This window comes from Tachyglossus aculeatus, chromosome X2, assembly GCF_015852505.1.
Source record: "Tachyglossus aculeatus isolate mTacAcu1 chromosome X2, mTacAcu1.pri, whole genome shotgun sequence".
Taxonomy (NCBI): domain Eukaryota; kingdom Metazoa; phylum Chordata; class Mammalia; order Monotremata; family Tachyglossidae; genus Tachyglossus; species Tachyglossus aculeatus.
In genome coordinates this window covers 3,896,727-3,916,649 of record NC_052100.1, presented here as the reverse complement: position 1 = coordinate 3,916,649, position 19,923 = coordinate 3,896,727, and the positions used below count along the sequence as shown (strand labels likewise).

Genomic DNA, 19,923 nt, shown 5'->3' with positions numbered 1-19,923 from the left:
GGCTGCTCTGCCCCTCGCCCTCTCGGAGGGGCACCTAGGGTGGGGGGCAAAGAGGGAGGCGGGATGGCTACTTTTGAACCCACTTCCGCAGGGGTGACGTTCCCCCATTGAATGGGGAAGGCGGGGGGGCGAGAGACGGAGAAGGGGTGGGGGGGAGACGGAGGGCGCGCAGAACCAATTCCGACGGCTTTGCCCCGTGCGATTTCTTCTGCGGGTTAAGCGGAGAAGACGCCCCGTAAATGGATCGCTGCGAAAAGCAGCCGCTGAAAGTGTCCTCCGATCAAAAATAAACTTAGTCAGGGTCTCGCTTCGATTAACTTTTGACGGCTTACAGCAGTTAGAGTGTTTTTTTTTTCGCTTCTACGTACGAAGGTTAAAAAAATCATCTGGCCTCGTGGTTTTTCTTCTCCATAAAATACGAGAGCAACCAATTTCACCACCGGGTAAAAGTAAAAACTGGGATTCTTTTCTTTTTTTCTCCCTCATTTTTTTTTTTTGTTGTTGTTGTTTTCTGTTTGTTTTAAATTAGTCCAAAGTGGCCTCGAGGAACTTAGTAGTTTGCTGCTCCCGCAGTGACGCCATGTGACCGATCGCAGTGTGTAAGGTTGTCTTGTGGTGGTTTTTCGCTATCCGACGCGCGGGGGATCGGGAAGCCCGGAGACTCTCCGACCGTCAGGCAGGGATCCGGCCTGGCTCTGTCGCGGCTGTGCTCCTTGGGTTGGACGTTGGAGGGCGAGGCGCTTCCCGCCAGACCCGGGTGGACTACCTAGTAGTCGTCGAGGTCGAAAAATTCGTCGTCTCCGCCTTGGTATTCCATGCCCTGGAAGTCCACTCGGTACCGCAGGATACCTGGTGGGGCAGATCCGTCGGGGTGGTGGTTATTATTACGGCATTTTTTTTTTAAGCGCTTACTAGGACCCAATTCCGGCCCCGCGTGGGGCTGTCTCGGGTCCCCGTTTTACGGATGAGGCGACTGAGGCCCGGAGGAAGTGGAGTGACTCGTCCCGGCGGCGGAGCCGGGATTAGAACCCGCGACCTGCCGATTCCCGGGCTCTAGCCGCTACGCCACGCTGCTTCTCTGCTATTTAGGGGGTGAGTACTGGGGGGGACGGGAGTGAAGGGAGAGGGGACTCCGGGCTGGGCGCTCGGGAGGGTGCACTGTAACGGACTTTACCGGCCACGGTCGGCCCTCGGGGAGCTTACGGTGGAGAGGGGAAGCCGGAGGGTGGGCGATTTTGAATCTCCGCTTGCCCCCGGCCGGCCAGGGGGGAGAGGAGGCGGCCCTCCGGGCTGACCGCACTCACCTCCGATCCCGCCAAATCCTTTCACGAACTGGGATCCTTCCTGGGACTTGTCTGTAACGATTTCCAAGGTGGCTCCGAATTTCTTGTAGTTGTTGGCAAACCATTCCAGAAGGGGCATGCTCTCGATCAGCTCGTGCTCCTGGCCCGTCTGCGGGAGGGGAGCGGGGGCACGGGACGCAGGCACGGCGGAGTCAGGGGGCAGACGGAGGAGAAAGGAGAAAAAGGAGAGAGGAGAAGAGGAAGGGGAGAGGAAGAGACACACACAGTCCGGCCTGCCCACCGGGAAAACGCGCCAGGTGCAGACCCGGTTCTCGCGGGGAACCTCGGATTGACCCCATCGTCCACTCTGGGGTTAACACACCCTGGGCCTCGACGCTTCACCCAGTAGCAGAGGCCCAGAACTCGAAGGAGGGCGATTTACGGAAGGGGAGCCGGGCCCTGATTCGGAGGTCAGGACACCTCTGCTTTGCTTCGTGAAAAGGTAAGTGAGAGCGGGGGGCGGAATCGGAGGATTCGAGGGGGATACGTCCCGGCCTCAGGGGTTGGGGTTCCAGTTTCTGCATACGAGGTGGGGGCTGGAACAGGAGGAGGAAGAGGGAGAAAGAGGAGCTACCCTGGTGTCGCTAGCACCTCCCAGGGAGAGAGGGGCGTCTGCTCTAGGCGTGTACATCCGCCCCACCGAGAAACAACGGTACCTCTTTGTCTGTGAAGTGAGATTTATCCTTCTCTTGTTCCGGGGTCAGATACAGAATCTTCTCCTCTACGGACGGGGGAGGAAGAGGAAGCGTTTGCTTGGCCCGGCAGGGCAGACCAAGGCTGAAGGCGGGACGGGGGGACGCCCCCGCGGGCGTTACGAGATGGGGCGAGCGCCAGCGGGCCCCGGGAGGTTCCCCGACTTGGAGGCCAAGGGGTCGATCACGGCTCAACGCCCTCATCCCTCCCCGCATCAAACGCTGCTCTAAGCGCTGGGTTAGATTGAAGTTCATTAGGTCGACCGCACACGGTCCCCCGTCCCGCGTGGGGCTTAAGTAGAAGGGAGAACTGGGGCACTGAGAAGCGAGGCGACTCGCCTGAGGTCACGCGACAGTGTGGAGGAACCGGGACTAGAACCCAGATCCTTCTTTAACTCTAACCGCTACACCGTGCCGCTTCTCTAAAGACGGAATGGATGGCAGTTTTGAGCCAGAAACGGGTCGGCTTTGGGGAAGGGGGGCGCGGCCCGGGATGCCCACGTCTAGAAACGTCCTCCCAAAAAGGGCCCGGGGGATGGCACGTTTCCCCGCTCGCCTTACCTTCGGTGCCTTGGCAATGAAGAACGTATCTCATTATATCCAGATTTTCATAGACTATGAGGATCTCTACGGCTCCCATTTCCAAAGCCTTTAGTGTGTCTTCGACTCCGAAGCAGTACTTCCCGGTGTCCTGACTAATCTCGTCAAAGTACCTTCCTGGGGAATCACGGGGCCCGGAGAGACAGAGAGAGATGCGTGAGTTTAGAGCACCAGGCACGCTCGCTGAACGTTTAGAAAAACGCTTGCTGTGATCGAGGTCCCCCCGAAACAGCAATCCCAGTCTTGTCTCTGACTTTCGTCTCGCTCCCCTGGGGACCCCAAGAAGGGTCAGCTGGGCGGGTGATGAGGGGCAGGGGCTCCCTCTGACCTCTCCCCGCTTTCGAAGCCTTACCGAAGGCCCATCTCCTCCAAGAGGCCTTCCCTGACTGCACCCTCCTTTCCTCTTCTCCCACTCCCTCCTGCATCACCCTGACTTGCTCCCTTTTTTCATCCCCACTCCCTCCCACCCCCACACCACTTATGTCCCCATCTGTTATTTATTTCTATAAATGTCTGTCTCCCCTCTAGGCTATGCTCGCTGTGGGCAGGGAATGTGTCTATTGTCGTACTATACTCTCCCCAGCGCTTACTACAGTGCTCTGCACGCAGTAAGTGCTCAATAACTACGAGTGACCGAGTGACTCTTGACTACCGGCCGTTTCCCAGGAACCCGCTAAGTTCCGGGAATGGGATTCCCTGACGAGGCACGTTTCACCCTTTAGAAGCCTCGGTATAATAATAATGGCATTTATTAAGCGCTTACTATGTGCAAAGCACTGTTCTAAGCGCTGGGGAAGTTACAAGGTGATCAGGTTGTCCCACGTGGGGCTCACAGTCTTCATCCTCATTTTACAGATGAGGGAACTGAGGCCCAGAGAAGTGACTTGCCCAAAGTCACACAGCTGACAAGTGGCAGAGCTGGGATTTGAACCCATGACCTCTGACTCCAAAGCCCGGGCTCTTGCCATTGAGTCACGCTGCTTCTTAAAACAGACAGAGGCTGTCTGTCTAAAAGACAGAGGCCCTGGTTATTTATTTGTGTTGATCTCGGTCTCCCCCCTTCTAGACAATAAACTCACTATAGAAAGGGAATGTGTCTTATTGTTGTATTGTACTCTCCCAAGCGCTTAGTACAGTGCTCCGCACACGGTAAGCGCTGAATAAATACAACCTACGAATGGAATAATAGTAACGGTATTTGTTAGGCACTTACTATACGTGCCAGGCACCGTTCTAAGCGCTGGGGCAGATACGCGATAATCGCGTTGGACGCAGTCCCTGTCCCGCATAGGGCCCACAGTCTTAAACCTATTTTACGGATGAGGTAACCGAGGCCCGGAAGTGAAGTGACTTGCCCAGGGTCACGGCGGGCGAGTGGCTGGAGCCGGGATTAGAACCCACGCCCTTCTGGCGCCCGGGCCCGTACTGCCCATCGCTCGTACCTATTAGCTTCTTTTCTTGAATGAACTTCACGTTGGAGAGGACTTCGGTGGACAGTTCGATGGCTTGGTTGAATCCGTTTTCGCCACCGTACGAAATGTCGACGAGTTTTAGGACTTTGGACTGCAACCGCTGTGAGCGACGGGGAAAGGGCTGTTGGTAACCGCCGGGCCGTCGCCCTCCGAAAAGACCCTCTCGAGGGCCTGGGGGGGGTGTTAATGCTAACTGGTAAGTGCTTGCTAGGGGCTGGGTGCTGTACTAAGCGCCGGGATAGACACGAGTTCAGCAGGCGGGACCCAATCCCTGTTCCACGTGGGGCTCACGGTCTTTATCCCCATTTTCCAGATGAGGCCCAGAAGGGAAGCGAGGTCACACAGCGGAAGAACGGAGGAACCGGGAGCAGAACCCAGGTCTTCCTCCTGACTCCCGTGCCTGTTTTCATCATCATCATCATCAATTGTATTTATTGAGCCTGTTTTCTCTCTCCGCCGGGGCGGAAGACCAGCCCAGGACCCCCAGGGGTGAGGAGACTTAATAATAACACCCGTGATTTTTGTGGAGCGCTTAGTACGTGCCGGGCCCCGCACGGAGCGCCGGGGTGGATACAGGCGAATCGGTCGGACGCGGTCCCTGTCCCCCGCGGGGCTCACAGTCTCAATCCCCGTTTTACAGAGGAGGGAACAGACGCACGGAGAAGCGAGGCGACTCGCCCGAGGCCCCACGGCGGAGCCGGGCCTCGAACCCGCGCCCTCCTCCTCCCCCGAACGGCCGGCGTACCTGGTCGAACATGTCTGACTGACTGAGCTCCGTCTTGAAGTCGGCGGAGCCGGCCAGCACCAGCCCGGCCACGTTCACCTTGTCCCCGGAGATGAAGAGCTGCACGGCCGTCTCCGCCACCTTCCTCACGTAGTTGTGCCGCTTCTCCATCCTCAGCCGGGCGAAACGCAGGGCCGACTGACCTCCGCGACCTGCCGGCGCGGCGGGGGGGGCCCGAGGTGAGCGCGGGCGACCGACGGGGAGACCCCCACCCCGCTAAGAATCACCGCGGTATCCGTTCAGCGCTTACTGGGGGCCGAGTACCGAGATACCGGCTAATCGGGCTGGATACAGATGTGGGGCTCACATCTTAACCCCCATTTTACAGAGGAGGCCCGGAGAGGCCAAGTGACTCGCCCTAGGTCGGCCGGCGGACGAGGAAAGGGGCCCCGGTTCAGAGCCTCCTGCTTCTCCCTCTCCTCGGGCTCAGGGAGGGAGAGCCATCCCGCCCCGCTCCCGGTTACCGTGTTTCTTCGGGAGATCGACGGTGAACTTATGCAGGACCTCTCTGGTGTTCCCCTGCAACGTGCCGAACAGGGCCCCGCTCCCGTCGATCACGATGAAGCCGAACTTGCTGTCGTCGGACAGGAGGGCCGTGAGGGCCTAGAGAGCAGAAGCCGTCCCCGCCCTCAGCTCGGGGGGGACGTTAGAAGCGGCGCCCCGCCATCCCCGGGGGACCACCACCACCACTGAGATGGTAAGCTCGTTGCGGGCAGGGACTACGCCTGTTATATCGTTGTGCTGTCCTCTCCCAAGCGCTTAGGCTAGCGGTCCGCCCGCAGTAAGCGCCCAATAGATACGAATGACCGGTTGACCGGGCCAACCTGCGACCTAGTCACCGTCCACACTGGGGACTCGGTCTAAGGAGGAGGAAAGGTAGGGATTGAATCCTCATCGTACAGATGAGGAAATTGAGGCCCAGAGGAGTGACTTGCCCAGGGTCACACAGCAGGAACGTGTTGAAGTTGGGAACAGGACCCATGTTTCGTTTTCAGGGCCAGAAGCGGGGGTGGCAACGCCGCCCTCATGACGAGCTGCGGGTCCGGCCCTAGTGAGGGGCGAGGGAAGACGGCCACCTCCGTCGGGATTTGCCTACCGAACCCAGGGCCGGGGCGGGACCCCGGTCAGCTCCCAAAACCAGGCCCCGGGAAGTCCGGCTTCTCCCTTTCCTCGGGAAACAAGCTGCCCAGCTTGACCAGATTCCCCCCGCCGGCGTTTTCACGCCCTGTGCACGCTGGACGATCAGCGGGCGGTAATAATTAATAATAATAATAACGGCTTTTGTTAAGTGCTTGCTATGTGTCGGGCACTGTTCCAAGTGCTGGGGGAGAGCGGATAACCACGTCCCACATAGGGCTCACGGTCTTAATCCCCACTCCACAGCCGAGGGAACCGAGGCGCGGAGAACTGAAGTGACTTGCTCAAGGTCACAAGGCGGACAAGTGATGGAGACGGGATCAGAACCGACAGCCTTCTGACTCCCAAGCCCGGGCTCTGCCCACTAGGCCAGGCTGCTCCTACCGAATGAAGACGGGGGGCGGTCCCCCCTTACCTCCGTATGGAATTTATTGTCGCACAGATACAACGACGTATTGATGGGTTTGAAAGGCTCGAAGTCAATGTTGACTTTCTTCTCCTTTCCTTCTTCCGTCACAATTGTTCCACAGTAAACGACCAGGCCGTTTGGAGGTACTGAAAGAGACACAAGGGTCATTTTTAGACCCCCGCAGATGGCAAGAGGGTGGGCTAATATGAGGGCATTTATTAAGCACTTACTATGTGCAAAGCACTGTTCTAAGCGCTGGATCTTAACCACTACGGCTTGATCCGAGACCTGAGCCCGCAGCCACCCCCAATCTGGGTGTTCGGGGGGCTTCGGGGCCAGCAAATGCGGATGAGAAGCCGGTGGCGGTTTTATCTGTTGGCCAGTTGGCCTCTGACTAACGGTCTTTCAATTACTGAGCGGAATTTAACCCAGGAGCCTTCAAGAAGCGGACAAGTCGCTGGTTTAACTCCCAGGACCCCATTTCTGATGATGACGATAGTACTGAAAATAACCGTGGTATTTTTTTTTAAGAGCTTACTATGTGCCAAGCGCTGGGGGAGATACGAGGTAATCAGGATGTCTCACGTGGGGCTCACAGTCTTAATCCCCATTTTGCGGGGGAGGGACCGAGAAGCGGAGTGACTTGGCCATGGTCACCCAGCAGACGAGTGGCCGGGATGAGAAGCCACGACCTCTGACTCTCAAGCCCGGGCTCTTTCCACTAGGCCTGCTTTCCCGCTGCAAGGGGCAGATCGGATGGAGGAGTTGTCCAAAGTGTAGCCCGTGGGGGTGGGGTCAAGGGTCACCGACCCCCAGGCGTCCTCCCCCACCGGGTCCTCGTTACCTTTGTTATAGAGTTTGAGCCTCTGCTGTACGGAGGTGATGGCTCCCAGGACGGAAAGGCGGTTGACGCGAGACTTGATGTTGGAGGCCGTCCCGAACTCGTCGGCCAGCATCTTGGCCACTCGCGAGATCTGGTCTTTGGGAGGAATGATCAACGATATCATGCTGGTGCCATTGCTGGAGGAGACAGAAGGACCAGGTTTTTGTCAAACGAGCGACACGCCACAGCCCCCCCCGGGGGGGAAACCGAGGGGGGGCACAGAGAAGCGAAGGGACTCGCCCGAAGTCACACAGCTGACAATTGGCAGAGCTGGGATTTGAACCCCTGACCTCTGACTCCAAAGCCCGGGCTCTTTCCACTGAGCCACGCTGCTTCTCTGTTGTCATTGTATTTGCCAATTTGTACTTCCCAAGCGCTTAGTCCAGTGCTCTGCACATAGTAGGCGCTCAATAAATACGATTGATGATGATTGTATATTCTCTAGTCTCACTGTATGATGACGATGGCGTGTATTAAGCGCTTACTATGTGCAAAGCACTGCTCTAAGCGCTGGGGAGGTTACAAGGTGATCAGGTTATCCCACGGGGGGCTCCTTGTATCTACCCCAGAGCTTAGTACGGTGTCTGGCACAAAGTTAGCACTTGACAAATACCGTAAATTTTTTAAAAAGCACGAAATCTACAACTACAGAGGTGGCCTCAGGGCCACTTCTCCCTCTGCAGTCAATTGCTGCCTTCAGGATGGACTAGCATTTCCAGCATTAGCCGGCCCGCCACTCTCTCACGGCTCCCAAGTTTTCCAGGCCGGATTTTTTAAGTGCTTCCTATGTGTCAAACACCGTTCGGAGCACTTGGGCGGGTATAAGTTTAGTTGGACCCAATCCCCGTCCCGCACAGGGCTCAGAGTCTGCGTACGAGGGAGAAGAGGGCTTGAATCCCCATTTCACAGCCGTGGAAACGGAGGCCCAGGGACTGAAATGACCTGCCCACGGTCAGACAGCAAGCGACCGGAAGAGCCGGGATTAGAACCCGGGTCCTCCGAGTCCCCGGCCTGGGCTCCTTCCGTTAGGCCACGTCGCTTCTCCTTTCTGGAGCGGCTTTGGGCTGAGCGGAGCTATTTGGGCTTTCGGCTTAAAATAAAAATGGTTCCTTCCCGACTCCACCCTCCTTTCCCAAACTGTCCTGGTTTTGGGTTTTTTTCCTCCTCTCTCCTGGTGCCGAGGGGCCGGCTGGGGCGTCGGAGGGGATCGAGTTGGAGGCCGGAGAGGGAATCGGAGGGCGCAGCGGAGACGGCCCGGAAAGACCCACTCTCGGGGGGAAGAGTGACCACGGAGACCCCACGGAGGTAGGTGGCAGCCCCCCGCACGCCACCGGACGGCCAAGCCCCCCTCGGTCCAACCTGATTACCTCGTATCCACCCCAGCGCTTAGTACAGTGCCTGCCGCGTAGTAAGCGCTTAACGGGGAAGCAGCATGGCCTAGCGGGCCTGGTTTCTAACCCCGGCTCCGCCACGTGTCTGCTGGGTGACCTTGGGCAAGTCGCTTCGCTTCTCTGGGCCTCAGTTCCCTCATCCGTAAAATGGGGATTAAGACTGTGAGCCCCACGTGGGACAGGGACTGTGTCCAACCTGATTATCTGCTATCTGCCCGGGCGCTTAAAACAGTGCCTGACACACAGTAAGCGCTTAACAAATACCATCATCACTATCGTGAAGGGAAACCACTTGAAACCCATTTAAGTTTAAATGGGTTTAACCCATTTAAGTGATGACACTTAAGCTTAACCCATTTAAGTGATGACACCCAAATTTAAGGACCCTTAAGTGAAACCTGTCTGCGGGGGGATTAGAAAGTGGAAAGAGCCCGGGCTTTGGAGTCAGAGGTCAAGGGTTCAAATCCCGGCTCCGCCAATTGTCAGCTGTGTGACTTTGGGCAAGTCACTTCTGTGCCTCAGTTCCCTCGTCTGTAAAATGGGGATTAAGACTGTGAGCCCCAAGTGAGACAACCTGATCACCCTGTATCCCCCCCAGCGCTTAGAACAGTGCTTTGCACATAGTAGGCGCTTAGCAAATACCATCATTATTATTATTATTAACAAAGCTAACAGCTCGAGAGGCATCATTCAGTTGTGTTTTCCATTCAACCATTGCCCCTCAACCGGTGCTTGTGGGAAAGAAAAGAATCGGCCTCGATGTGGTCCCACGGACACAAAATGACTTTCTGCCTTTGTGCGTCCACCCGGGACACCCAGAAAGCATCTACAACACCCAGAAAGTGGGTGTTCCCTCTTGACTAACCCTTCGTTCATTCAATCGCATTTATTCATTCATTCAGTCGTATTTATTGAGCGCTTACTGTGGGCAGAGCACTGGACTAAGCGCTTGGGAAGTCCAAGTTGGCAACATCTAGAGACAGTCCCTACCCAACAGCGGACTCACAGTCTAGAAGGGGGAGACGGACAACAAAACAAAACATACTAACAAAATAAATAGAATAAATATCTACAAGTAAAATAGAGTAATAAGTCTGTACAAACAGGCACTCCTAGGCCTAGTCTTTAGGGTCTCATTCATTCATTCAATCGTATTTATTGAGCACTTACTGTGTGCAGAACATTTATTGAGCGCTGACTGTGCGCAGAGCACTGGACTAAGCGCTTGGGAAGTACAAATCGGCAACATAACCACGGATCCCTCCCCATTGGTATCAAAGAGATTCTGTTCGCCAGCGTGATGAGGAAAAGATGCCAGATGGACCGCTTATTAATACTAGTAATAATAACCCTAATTAGAGTTTATAATGTATGATAATATTTGTTAAGCTCTATATCAAGCACTGTTTTACGCATTGGTGTAGATCCTAACGCATCATCATCATCATCATCATCAATCGTATTTATTGAGCGCTTACTATGTGCAGAGCACTGTACTAAGCGCTTGGGAAGTACAAATTGGCAACATCTAGAGACAGTCCCTACCCAACAGTGGGCTCACAGTCTAAAAGCATCAGCTTGGACCCAATCCCTGTTATTTGTTTTTTCAATCGTATTTACTGAGCGCTTACTGCGTGCGGAGCACTGCACTAAGCGCTCGGGAGAGGACGATACAATGGCCAGACGCATTCCCCCACCCCACATGGAGCTCACGGTCCGAATCCCCATTTAACAGATGAGGCAACTGAGGCCCAAGGAAGTGAAGTGACTTGCCCCGGGCCCCACAGCAGGCAAGCGGAGGAACTGGGATTAGAACCCAAGTCCTTGTGATTCCCGGGCCCGTGCCGCTTTTTTCCCCCATCCTACAGGCCCGAGCCGTTTCATAGATTTACGCCTTTGGGCGGCTGACCCATATACATATATGTATATATGGCTGTACATATTTATTACTCTATTACTCTATTTATTTATTTATTTTACTTGTACATTTCTATCCTATTTATTTTATTGGTATGTTTGGTTCTGTTCTCTGTCTCCCCCTTTTAGACTGTGAGCCTACTGTTGGGTAGGGACTGTCTCTATGCGTTGCCAATTTGTACTTCCCAAGCGCTTAGTACAGTGCTCTGCACATAGTAAGCGCTCAATAAATACGATTGATTGATTGATTGATTTCGGCCCATTTTTTTCCCTCCGTGGGCCCGTTGTGGGCACGGATTGTCTTTATTTCTGGCTGAATTTTCCTTCCCGGGTGTTTAGTGCAGTGCTCTGCACACGGTAAGCGTTCAATCAATACGCTTTCGCGCTCGAGGTGAAATCCGTCTACCTACGGTGACGGATCGCGTGACTGCCCTTTGGTTCCGCTACCTGTCCGGTGAACTTGGCGAGGAAGTCCGTGTGCCTGGGTGGGATGCGGGATGCGCTTTGGCCGCATCCAATCTCGCTTGGAAAAAAAGCGGCCCCTTCGGAGCGAGGCCCCTTCTGGGGAGATCTGCCCCGATCGATCGAGGAAATCATCGATCATATTTATTGAGCGCTTACTGTGTGCAGAGCACTGTACTAATCGCTTGGGAAGTACAAATTGGCAACATAAAGAGACAGTCCCTACCCAACAGTGGGCCCACAGTCTAAAAAGGGGGAGACAGAGAACAAAATCAAACATACTAACAAAATAGAATAGATATGTACAAGTAAAATAAATAGAGTAATAAATATGTACAAACATATATACATATATACAGGTGCTGTGGGGAAGGGAAGGAGGTAAGATGGGGGGGATGGAGAGAAATCTGGTGGCTCGGGTTTTTCGGCAGTTCAGTCGATAACAATCATTCATTCAATCCTATTTACTGAGCGCTTACTGCGTGCGGAGCACTGGACTAAGCGCTTGGGAAGTCCAAGTCGGCAACATATAGAGAAGCAGCGTGGCTCAGTGGAAAGAGCACGGGCTTTGGAGTCAGAGGTCATGGGTTCAAATCCCAGCTCCGTGAATTTGGGCAACTCAACTTCTCTGTGCCTCAAACATATTAACCAAATAAAATAAATGGAATAAATATGTACAAATAAAATCAATAAATACTGTTCTACTGCGCTCTCCTAAACGCTTAAAACATATTAACAAAATAAAATAAATAGAATAAATATGTACAAATAAAATAAATACGGTTCTATTGCGCTCTCCTAAACGCTTAACCTCATCTGTAAAATGGGGATTAAGACTGTGAGCCGCCCGTGGGACAACCTGATCACCTTGTAACCTCCCCAGCGCTTGGAACGGTGCTTTGCGCATAGTAAGCGCTTAATAAATGCCATTATTATTATAGAGAGACTGTCCCTACCCAACAGCGGGCTTACAGTCTAGAAGAATAATCATTCGTAACGCTGGGATCTGTTAGTTGCGTGCTACGTGCCGGGGTGGATCACAGGTTGGACGCAGCCCCTGTCCCACGGGGGGCTCACGGTCTTAATTTTACAGATGGGAGAACCGAGGCTCAGAGAAGTGAAGTGACTCGCTTAAGGTCTCACGGCAGACAGGCGTCGGAGCGGGGCTCTCCATCTCCGGGGCCCGTGCTCGGGCCACCAGGCCACTCTGCTAACCGGCCCGATTCCATGTTACATCGCAGGCAGCGAGAGCTCCCCGCCTCCCACCCCCGACCAACGTCCACGGGAACGACACACTGGAAGTCCGTCCTCTACACTGTAAGCTTGTTGTGGGGAGGGAATGTGCTTACCGTTCATTCATTCAATCGTATTTATTGAGCGCTTACTCTGTGCAGAGCACTGGACTAAGCGCTTGGGAAGTCCAAGCTGGCAACATCTAGAGACGGTCCCTACCCAACAGCGGGCTCACAGTCTAGAAGGGGGAGACAGACAACAAAACATATTAACAAAATAAAATAAACAGAATATGTACAAATAAAATGAATACTGTTCTATTGTGCTCTCCCAAACGCTTAGTACAGTGCTCTGCAGACTGAAATATGATTGAATGAATGACTGGGAGGAGAGAGCGGGCTGGCAACCAACTCCCAGGTAACTCCCTCTGGGCCAAGCCGGGTGGAGAACGGGCTTCCAAACCGGGCGGCCTTCCTGGGGGCGGAGGAAGGAGCGCAGCATAACTAGGGAAAGCGCAGCATCTTCAGAGAGGGAACCATCCCGCGCCGGGAGAAGCGGCCTGGCCTAGTGGAAATCAATCAATCGTATTTATTGAGCGCTTACTGTGTGCAGAGCACTGGACTAAGCGCTTGGGAAGTCCAAGTTAGCAACATATAGAGACGGTCCCTACCCAACAGTGGGCTCACAGTCTAGAAGACCCCCTTACCTCCTTCCCCTCCCCACAGCACCTGTATATATGTTTGTATGTATTTATTACTCTATTGTATCTGTACATATTTATTCTATTTATTTTATTAATATGTTTTGTTCTTTGTCTCCCCCTTCTAGACTGTGAGCCCACTGTTGGGTAGGGACCGTCTCTATATGTTGCCAACTTGGACGTCCCAAGTGCTTAGTACAGTGCTCTGCACACAGTAAGCGCTCAATAAATACGACTGAATGAATGGGTTCTAATCCCGGCTCCACCACTTTGTCTGCGATGTGACCTCGGGCGAGTCACTTTACTTCTCAGTGCTTCGCATACCTCACCTGTAAATTGGGAATTAAATCCTACTCCCTCCTTCTTAGACCGTGAGCGCCAGGTGGGACGGGGACTGTGTCCAACCTGAGTAGCTCGTATCGACCCCAGCGCTCAGAACGATGCTCGGCACAGGGTAAGCGCTTAACCGGTAACATACGTATTATTATTATTATTATTATATGGCAGACAAGAAGAAAATGGGGCCCAGGTGGGCAGAACCGTTTCGACGCACGCGATATCAGTCTCTTCCAGGTTACACTTGGCTGGCGGCCCAAAATGCTTTCGCTGGGGCCGCTTTCAAGTGCCCGTCCCCCTCGCCCCGATAAACCCAACCCTTACCTGCTCTCTACTCTCAGGTAACCGGTGGTTTTCTTAAAAATGCTGCCTTGCCCTCAGGGTGTGCTACTCTGGTTATGGTTATCGCAAATCACAAGGGCTCCTCCGGCTCATGACGGCTAAAAATGACGTGTTAAATAGGGGAGAGGTGGTGGGATTATAAATGGGGCCGTGATACCAGTTGAGGGTCCCTGAGGTTTCCCCTCAGCCCTCTCCAGCCACAGCAGGGAGGGGAGAAGTCAAGCCTGTTACCTGTTGTCTGCACATTCGCTACTCTCTGTTTCCTTTTACAGTCATCATCATCAATCGTATTTATTGAGCGCTTACTGCAGTCATCATCATCAATCGTATTTATTGAGCGCTTACTGTGTGCAGAGCACTAGTCAGAGAGTGAACCTGTACTCTCTAACCCACTGAGGCAGATTCAGCAGCATCACAGGGGGAGTATTTACTTCACCCACTGGAGGATCGTTTGTGTTTTTGTTTTTTCCCCCCTCACAGGATGTTTCCACGAACCCAGGACTGACCCTTCGCCCCGCAATCATCAATCCGAGTTCCGGCCCAACGGCCTTTTCCGTCTTTAATTAAAGACGGGGCAGGGGGAAAGCGAGCCACTTTTCCGCGCCTCGTTCGACAGGATCGAGTTTCGGGCGCAACCTCCTCGTATATCCGTAAGCAGGCACCGTCTGTGACTTGAGCAGCCGGTTCCGTGGAGGATCCCGGGCACTGGCTGGAATTCTATCCGCCCTCCCCGTCCAGCCGGCCCCCGCACCCGCCGCTTCGGCCCAGGGCCCGGGGAAGACCACCCGACGAAGGCCTGAGAGCCGGAGGACACCGCCCACTTGCCATTAGATCTCGGACACGTCACCGCTCTGTGCCTCAGTTTCCCCCGCGGTAAAATGGGGGTTAAGTCCTGCTCCCTCCTCCTGTGAGCCCCACGTGGGACAGGGACCGTGCCCATCTTAACCTGTATCTAACCAGCGCGTACACCAGTGCTTGACACACAACAGGCGCTTAACAAATACCGTTAACAACAAGAGCATGACGGCTGCCTGCTGAGCGTATCCCAAGGGTGGGGGAGCGCCAAATCCAAACTCCAGCTCTGAAATCGCCCTCCGGGGGGATAATCCCCGGTACCTAGAGGACGCACGGAGATCCCCAAATTCTAACAAATTCCCAGAACAACCGTCCCTGCTCCTTATCCAGAAAAGCGGGAGAGTCCTGCCGCGACTAACGACAACACAAATCCTCAAGGCCCATTCCGGCCTGCTCTTCTCTCCACAGGGACGCCATCCCTAAATCTTTCCGCCGAAACCAGCGTGGCTGATGAAGAAGACGCCCCCCAAGCCGAAACTGGGTCCCACCTGCCCCCCAACAAGGACGGGTGAATCAGAGGTAGGGGGGCATCTTCCTCGGGTGGGCCACGTTGATGGGCCGCTACAGAAGCGGCGTGGCTCAGTGGAAAGAGCACGGGCTTGGGGGGGTCACGGGTTCTAATCTGTGTGACTTTGGGCACGTCGCTTAACTTCTCTGAGCCCCGGTTCCCTCATCTGGAAAATGGGGATGAAGACCGTGAGCCCCCCGTGGGACAACCTGATCACCTTGTTACCTCCCCAGTGCTTAGAACGGTGCTTTGCACACAGTAAGCGCTTAATAGATGCCATTATTATTATAATTATTATTAATCCAGGCTCCGCCACTTGTCAGCTGGGTCACTTCACTGGGCCTCGGTTCCCCCATCTGTAAAATGGTGGGGGGAGACTGGGAGCCCCACGGAGGACAACCTGATCACCTCGTGTCCCCCTCCAGCGCTTAAAACAGGGCTGGACTCAGAGTGAGGCCTTCGATAGCATCATCCCCAAGGGTGGCAGGGAGGGGGCTTCCATCGGCCATCCGTTCCTCATCATCAATCGTATTTATTGAGCGCTTACTATGTGCAGAGCACTGTACACTGTCCTCCTGCTCCCCAAGATGGAGGGGCCCCCCAGGACCGCCCCCCACCAAGGGTGTTTCTCCTCCCGGGCCTGCTCCAAAGCTGCTTGAGAAGCAGCGTGGCTCAGTGGAAAGAGCCCGGGCTTTGGAGTCAGAGGTCACGGGTTCGAATCCCAGCCCCGCCAAACATCTGTTGTGTGACCTTCGGCAAGTCACTTCGCTTCTCTGAGCCTCGGTTCCCTCATCTGTCAAATGGGGATGAAGACTGTGAGCCCCACATGGGACCACCTGATCACCTCGTATCCCCCCCGGCGCTTAGAACAGTGCTTTGCACATAGTAAGCGCTTAACCAATGCCATCATCGTCATTATTGTTATTACTGAGAAGCAGCGTGGCTCAGCGGAACGAGCACAAGCTTTGGAGTCAGAGGTCACTGGTTCGAATCCCGGCCCCGCCAAACGTCTGTTGTGTGACCTTCGGCAAGTCACTTCGCTTCTCTGAGCCTCAGTTCCCTCATCTGTTAAATGGGGATGAAGACTGTGAGCCCCACGTGGGACCACCTGATCACCTCGTATCCCCCCCGGCGCTTAGAACAGTGCTTTGCACATAGTAAGCACTTAACCAATGCCATCATCATCATCATCATTATTATTGAGAAGCAGCGTGGCTCAGTGGGAAGAGCACAAGCTTTGGAGTCAGAGGTCACGGGTTCGAATCCCAACTCCGCCACACGTCTGCTGTGTGACCCTGGGCAAGTCACTTGACTTCTCTGAGCCTCGGTTCCCTCATCTGTCAAATGGGGATGAAGACCGTGAGCCCCACCTGATCACCTTGCATTCGTTCAATCGTATTTCCCGAGCGCTAACTGTGTGCAGTCCAAGTTGGCAACATCTAGAGATGGCCCCTCCCCAACGGCGGGCTCCCAGCCTACAAGGGGAAGCAGCGTGGCTCACTGGAAAGAGCCCGGGCTTTGGAGTCAGAGGTCGTGGGTTCAAATCCCAGCTCTGCCAACTGTCAGCTGTGTGACTTTGGGCGAGCCACTTCACTTCTCTGGGCCTCAGTTCCCTCATCTGGAAAATGGGGATGAAGACTGGGAGCCCTCCGTGGGACAACCTGATCACCTTATCACCTCCCCGGCGCTTAGAACAGTGCTTTGTACATAGTAAGTGCTTAATAAATGCCATTATTTTTATTAAGGGGGCGCTTAGAAGGGTGCTTGGCACGGAGTGAGCGCTTGTCATTGGTGTTAATTATGAAAACGGCCTCCCCCTCTGAGCCTTGCTGTCACCTTGTCACCTCCCCAGCGCTTAGAACAGTGCTTTGTACATAGGAAGCGCTTAATAAATGCCATTATTATTATTATTAAGGGGGCGCTTAGAAGTGTGCTTGGCACGTAGTGAGCGCTTGCCATTGGTGTTAATTATGAAAACGGCCTCCCCCTCTGGGCCTCGCTGGGGGCGGGGAGGCCGCCTGACCTCGCGGCCTCCCCGGGGTCCGGGAGCTTCCTCCTCCCCTCCTGGGCGGATTAGCCCAGTGCTGTGCACACAGTGGGCGCTCAGTAAATATGACTGAATGGACTGAGAGCTCCCCTCCTCCAGGAGGCCTTCCCAGACTGAGCTCCTTCCTTCCTCTCCCCCTCGTCCCCCTCTCCATCCCCCCCATCTTACCTCCTTCCCTTCCCCACAGCACCTGTATAGACGTAAGTATATTTGTACATATTTATTACTCTATTTTACTTGTACCTATCTATTCTATTTGTTTTATTTTGTCAGTATGTTTGGTTTTGTTCTGTCTGCCCCATCTAGGCTGTGAGCCCGCTGTTGGGTCGGGGCCGCCTCTAGATGTTGCCAGCTTGGCCTTCCCAAGCGCTCAGTCCGGCGCTCTGCACACAGTAAGTGCTCAATAAATACGATTGAATGGATTTATTTCACTTGTACCTATTTATCCTATTTATTTTATTTTGTTAATCTGTTTTGTTTTGTTCTCTATCTCCCCCTTCTAGGCCGTGAGCCCGCTGTCGGGTGGGGGCCGTCTCTAGATGTTGCCAGGTTGGACTTCCCAGGCGCTTAGTACACCACCATCATCATCATCATCAATCGTATTTATTGAGCGCTTCCTGTGTGCAGAGCACTGCACTAAGCGCTTGGGAAGTACAAATTGGCAGCATCATCATCAATCGTATTTATTGAGCGCTTACTATGTGCAGAGCACTGTACTAAGCGCTTGGGAAGTACAAATTGGCAACATCTAGAGACGGTCCCTACCCATCAGTGGGCTCACAGTCTAAAAGGGGGAGACAGAGAACAAAACCAAACATACTGACAAAATAAAATAGAATAGATAGGTACAAGTAAAATAAATAGAGTGATAAATCTGTACAAACATCTATCCATATATACAGGTGCTGTGGGGAAGGGAAGGAGGTAAGATGGGGGGACGGAAAGGGAGGAAGGGGCTCAGTCTGGGAAGGCCTCCTGGAGGAGGGGAGCTCTCAGCAGGGCCTTGAAGGAAGAACATAGAGACAGTCCCTACCCAACAGTGGGCTCAATCATATTTATTGAGCGCTTACTATGTGCAGAGCACTGTACTAAGCGCTTGGGAAGTACAAATTGGCAACATCTAGAGACAGCCCCTACCCAACATTGGGCTAAAAGGGGGAGACAGAGAACAAAACCAAACATACTGACAAAATAAAATAAATAGAATAGATACGTACAAGTAAAACAAATACAGTAATAAATACGTACAAACATATATACGTATATACAGGTGCTGTGGGGAAGGGAAGGAGGGAGGGGGGATGAGGGGGAGAGGAAGGAAGGGGCTCAGTCTGGGAAGGCCTCCTGGAGGAGGGGAGCTCTCAGCAGGGCCTTGAATCAATCAATCAACCAATCAATCGTATTTATTGAGCGCTTACTATGTGCAGAGCACTGTACCAAGCGCTTGGGAAGTACAAATTGGCATCGCCTAGAGACAGTCCCTACCCAACAGTGGGCTCACAGTCTAAAAGGGGGAGACAGAGAACAAAACCAAACATACTGACAAAATAAAATAAATAGAATAGATACGTACAAGTAAAATAAATACAGTAATAAATACGTACAAACATATATACGTATATACAGGTGCTGTGGGGAGGGGAAGGAGGGAGGGGGGATGAGGGGGAGAGGGAGGAAGGGGCTCAGTCTGGGAAGGCCTCCTGGAGGAGGGGAGCTCTCAGCAGGGCCTTGAATCAATCAACCAATCAATCGTATTTATTGAGCGCTTACTATGTGCAGAGCACTGTACCAAGCGCTTGGGAAGTACAAATTGGCATCGCCTAGAGACAGTCCCTACCCAACAGTGGGCTCACAGTCTAAAAGGGGGAGACAGAGAACTTGAAGGAAGAACATAGAGAGAGACAGTCCCTACCCAACAGTGGGCTCAATCATATTTATTGAGCGCTTACTGTGTGCAGAGCACTGTACTAAGCGCTCGGGAAGGACAAATTGGCGACATAGAGAGACGGTCCCTACCCAACAGTGGGCTCCTTAGGACAGTGCTCTGCACACAGTGGGGGCTCCGTAAGTACGATTGATCGATCGGTCGATCGATTATTGATTGACCGCTCACCCGCGGGCCGCCTCCAGGCTCTTGATGAGCTTCTTGATCTTCCAGATCTCCACGTTCCTGTCGGCCGCGCTGGGGTCGTCCGCCATCTTCTCCGCTGCTGCCGCTGCTCCTCCCTGAAGCGGGGGTCGGGGGTCAGAGGTCAGGGGTCACGGGGGGGGGGACCCCCCCTTCCCCCTTCGCACCTCCCGCCTCGACGCCCGCCTCACCTAAGGGGCCCGAGGGCGATGGCGGGCGGCTCCTCTCCGCGGGCGTCGTCGACGGGTCTGACGCGGGCCGCCGGCTCTCCCCTCTCCGGGCCGCCTCATGTGTTGCAATCCGCTCACGTGGGAGGGGGCCCCCGCGACGTCACTTCCGGCCCGTCGGGCCGCCCAACACCGGGCCCCGCCATTGGCCCGCCGGAGGGGGGCGGGCGAGCAAGCCGCGCGCTCATTGGCCGGGACGCGGCGGCGGCGTGAGGGGAGGGGGGGCCCCCTCGCGGCCTCTTCCGGGCGGGAGAGGGCGAGTCTCGCGAGGCTTCGTCGGGGGCCTTAAAGGGACGGGGACGGGGACGGGGACGGGGAGGTTTTTTTTTTTTCTTCCTCGCTGCCGCCGTCGGGACGGGGGAGGCCCCGCTGGCCCCGAATGGCGCCGCGGAGGGAGCGAGGGGGTTGTGACGTCACCGCCCGCCCTCCCGCGCACGCGCGCTCGGCTTCCGGGGGG

The 19,923-nt window shown here is 54.4% G+C and overlaps 1 protein-coding gene across 1 annotated transcript; it reads right to left on the bottom strand.

Moving 5' to 3' along the window:
• Positions 1-495: 495 nt before the first annotated feature.
• ETF1 (eukaryotic translation termination factor 1) lies at positions 496-19,531 on the bottom strand. Its single transcript, XM_038771365.1, has 11 exons — positions 19,431-19,531; positions 19,225-19,337; positions 7,282-7,457; positions 6,444-6,583; positions 5,356-5,494; positions 4,853-5,043; positions 4,078-4,207; positions 2,597-2,752; positions 2,000-2,064; positions 1,305-1,452; positions 496-849 (listed from the first exon to the last, which is right to left on the bottom strand). Exons 2-11 carry the CDS (start codon positions 19,308-19,310, stop codon positions 767-769), a joined length of 1,314 nt encoding a protein of 437 aa, XP_038627293.1. The 5' UTR covers positions 19,311-19,337; positions 19,431-19,531; the 3' UTR covers positions 496-766.
• Between the last annotated feature and the right edge of the window lie 392 nt (positions 19,532-19,923).

What these genes read in the sequence shown, in the direction of transcription:
- ETF1 (XM_038771365.1), bottom strand. Translation starts at nt 19,310, where the DNA reads ATGGCGGACGACCCCAGCGCGGCCGACAGGAACGTGGAGATCTGGAAG. An exon ending in AGTCAGACATGTTCGACCAG is followed by an intron (nt 4,208 to 4,852) that starts GTACGCCGGCCG and finishes CGTCGCTCACAG; the next exon opens with CGGTTGCAGTCCAAAGTCCT. An exon ending in TCAAGAAAAGAAGCTAATAG is followed by an intron (nt 2,753 to 4,077) that starts GTACGAGCGATG and finishes GTGATTCCCCAG; the next exon opens with GAAGGTACTTTGACGAGATT.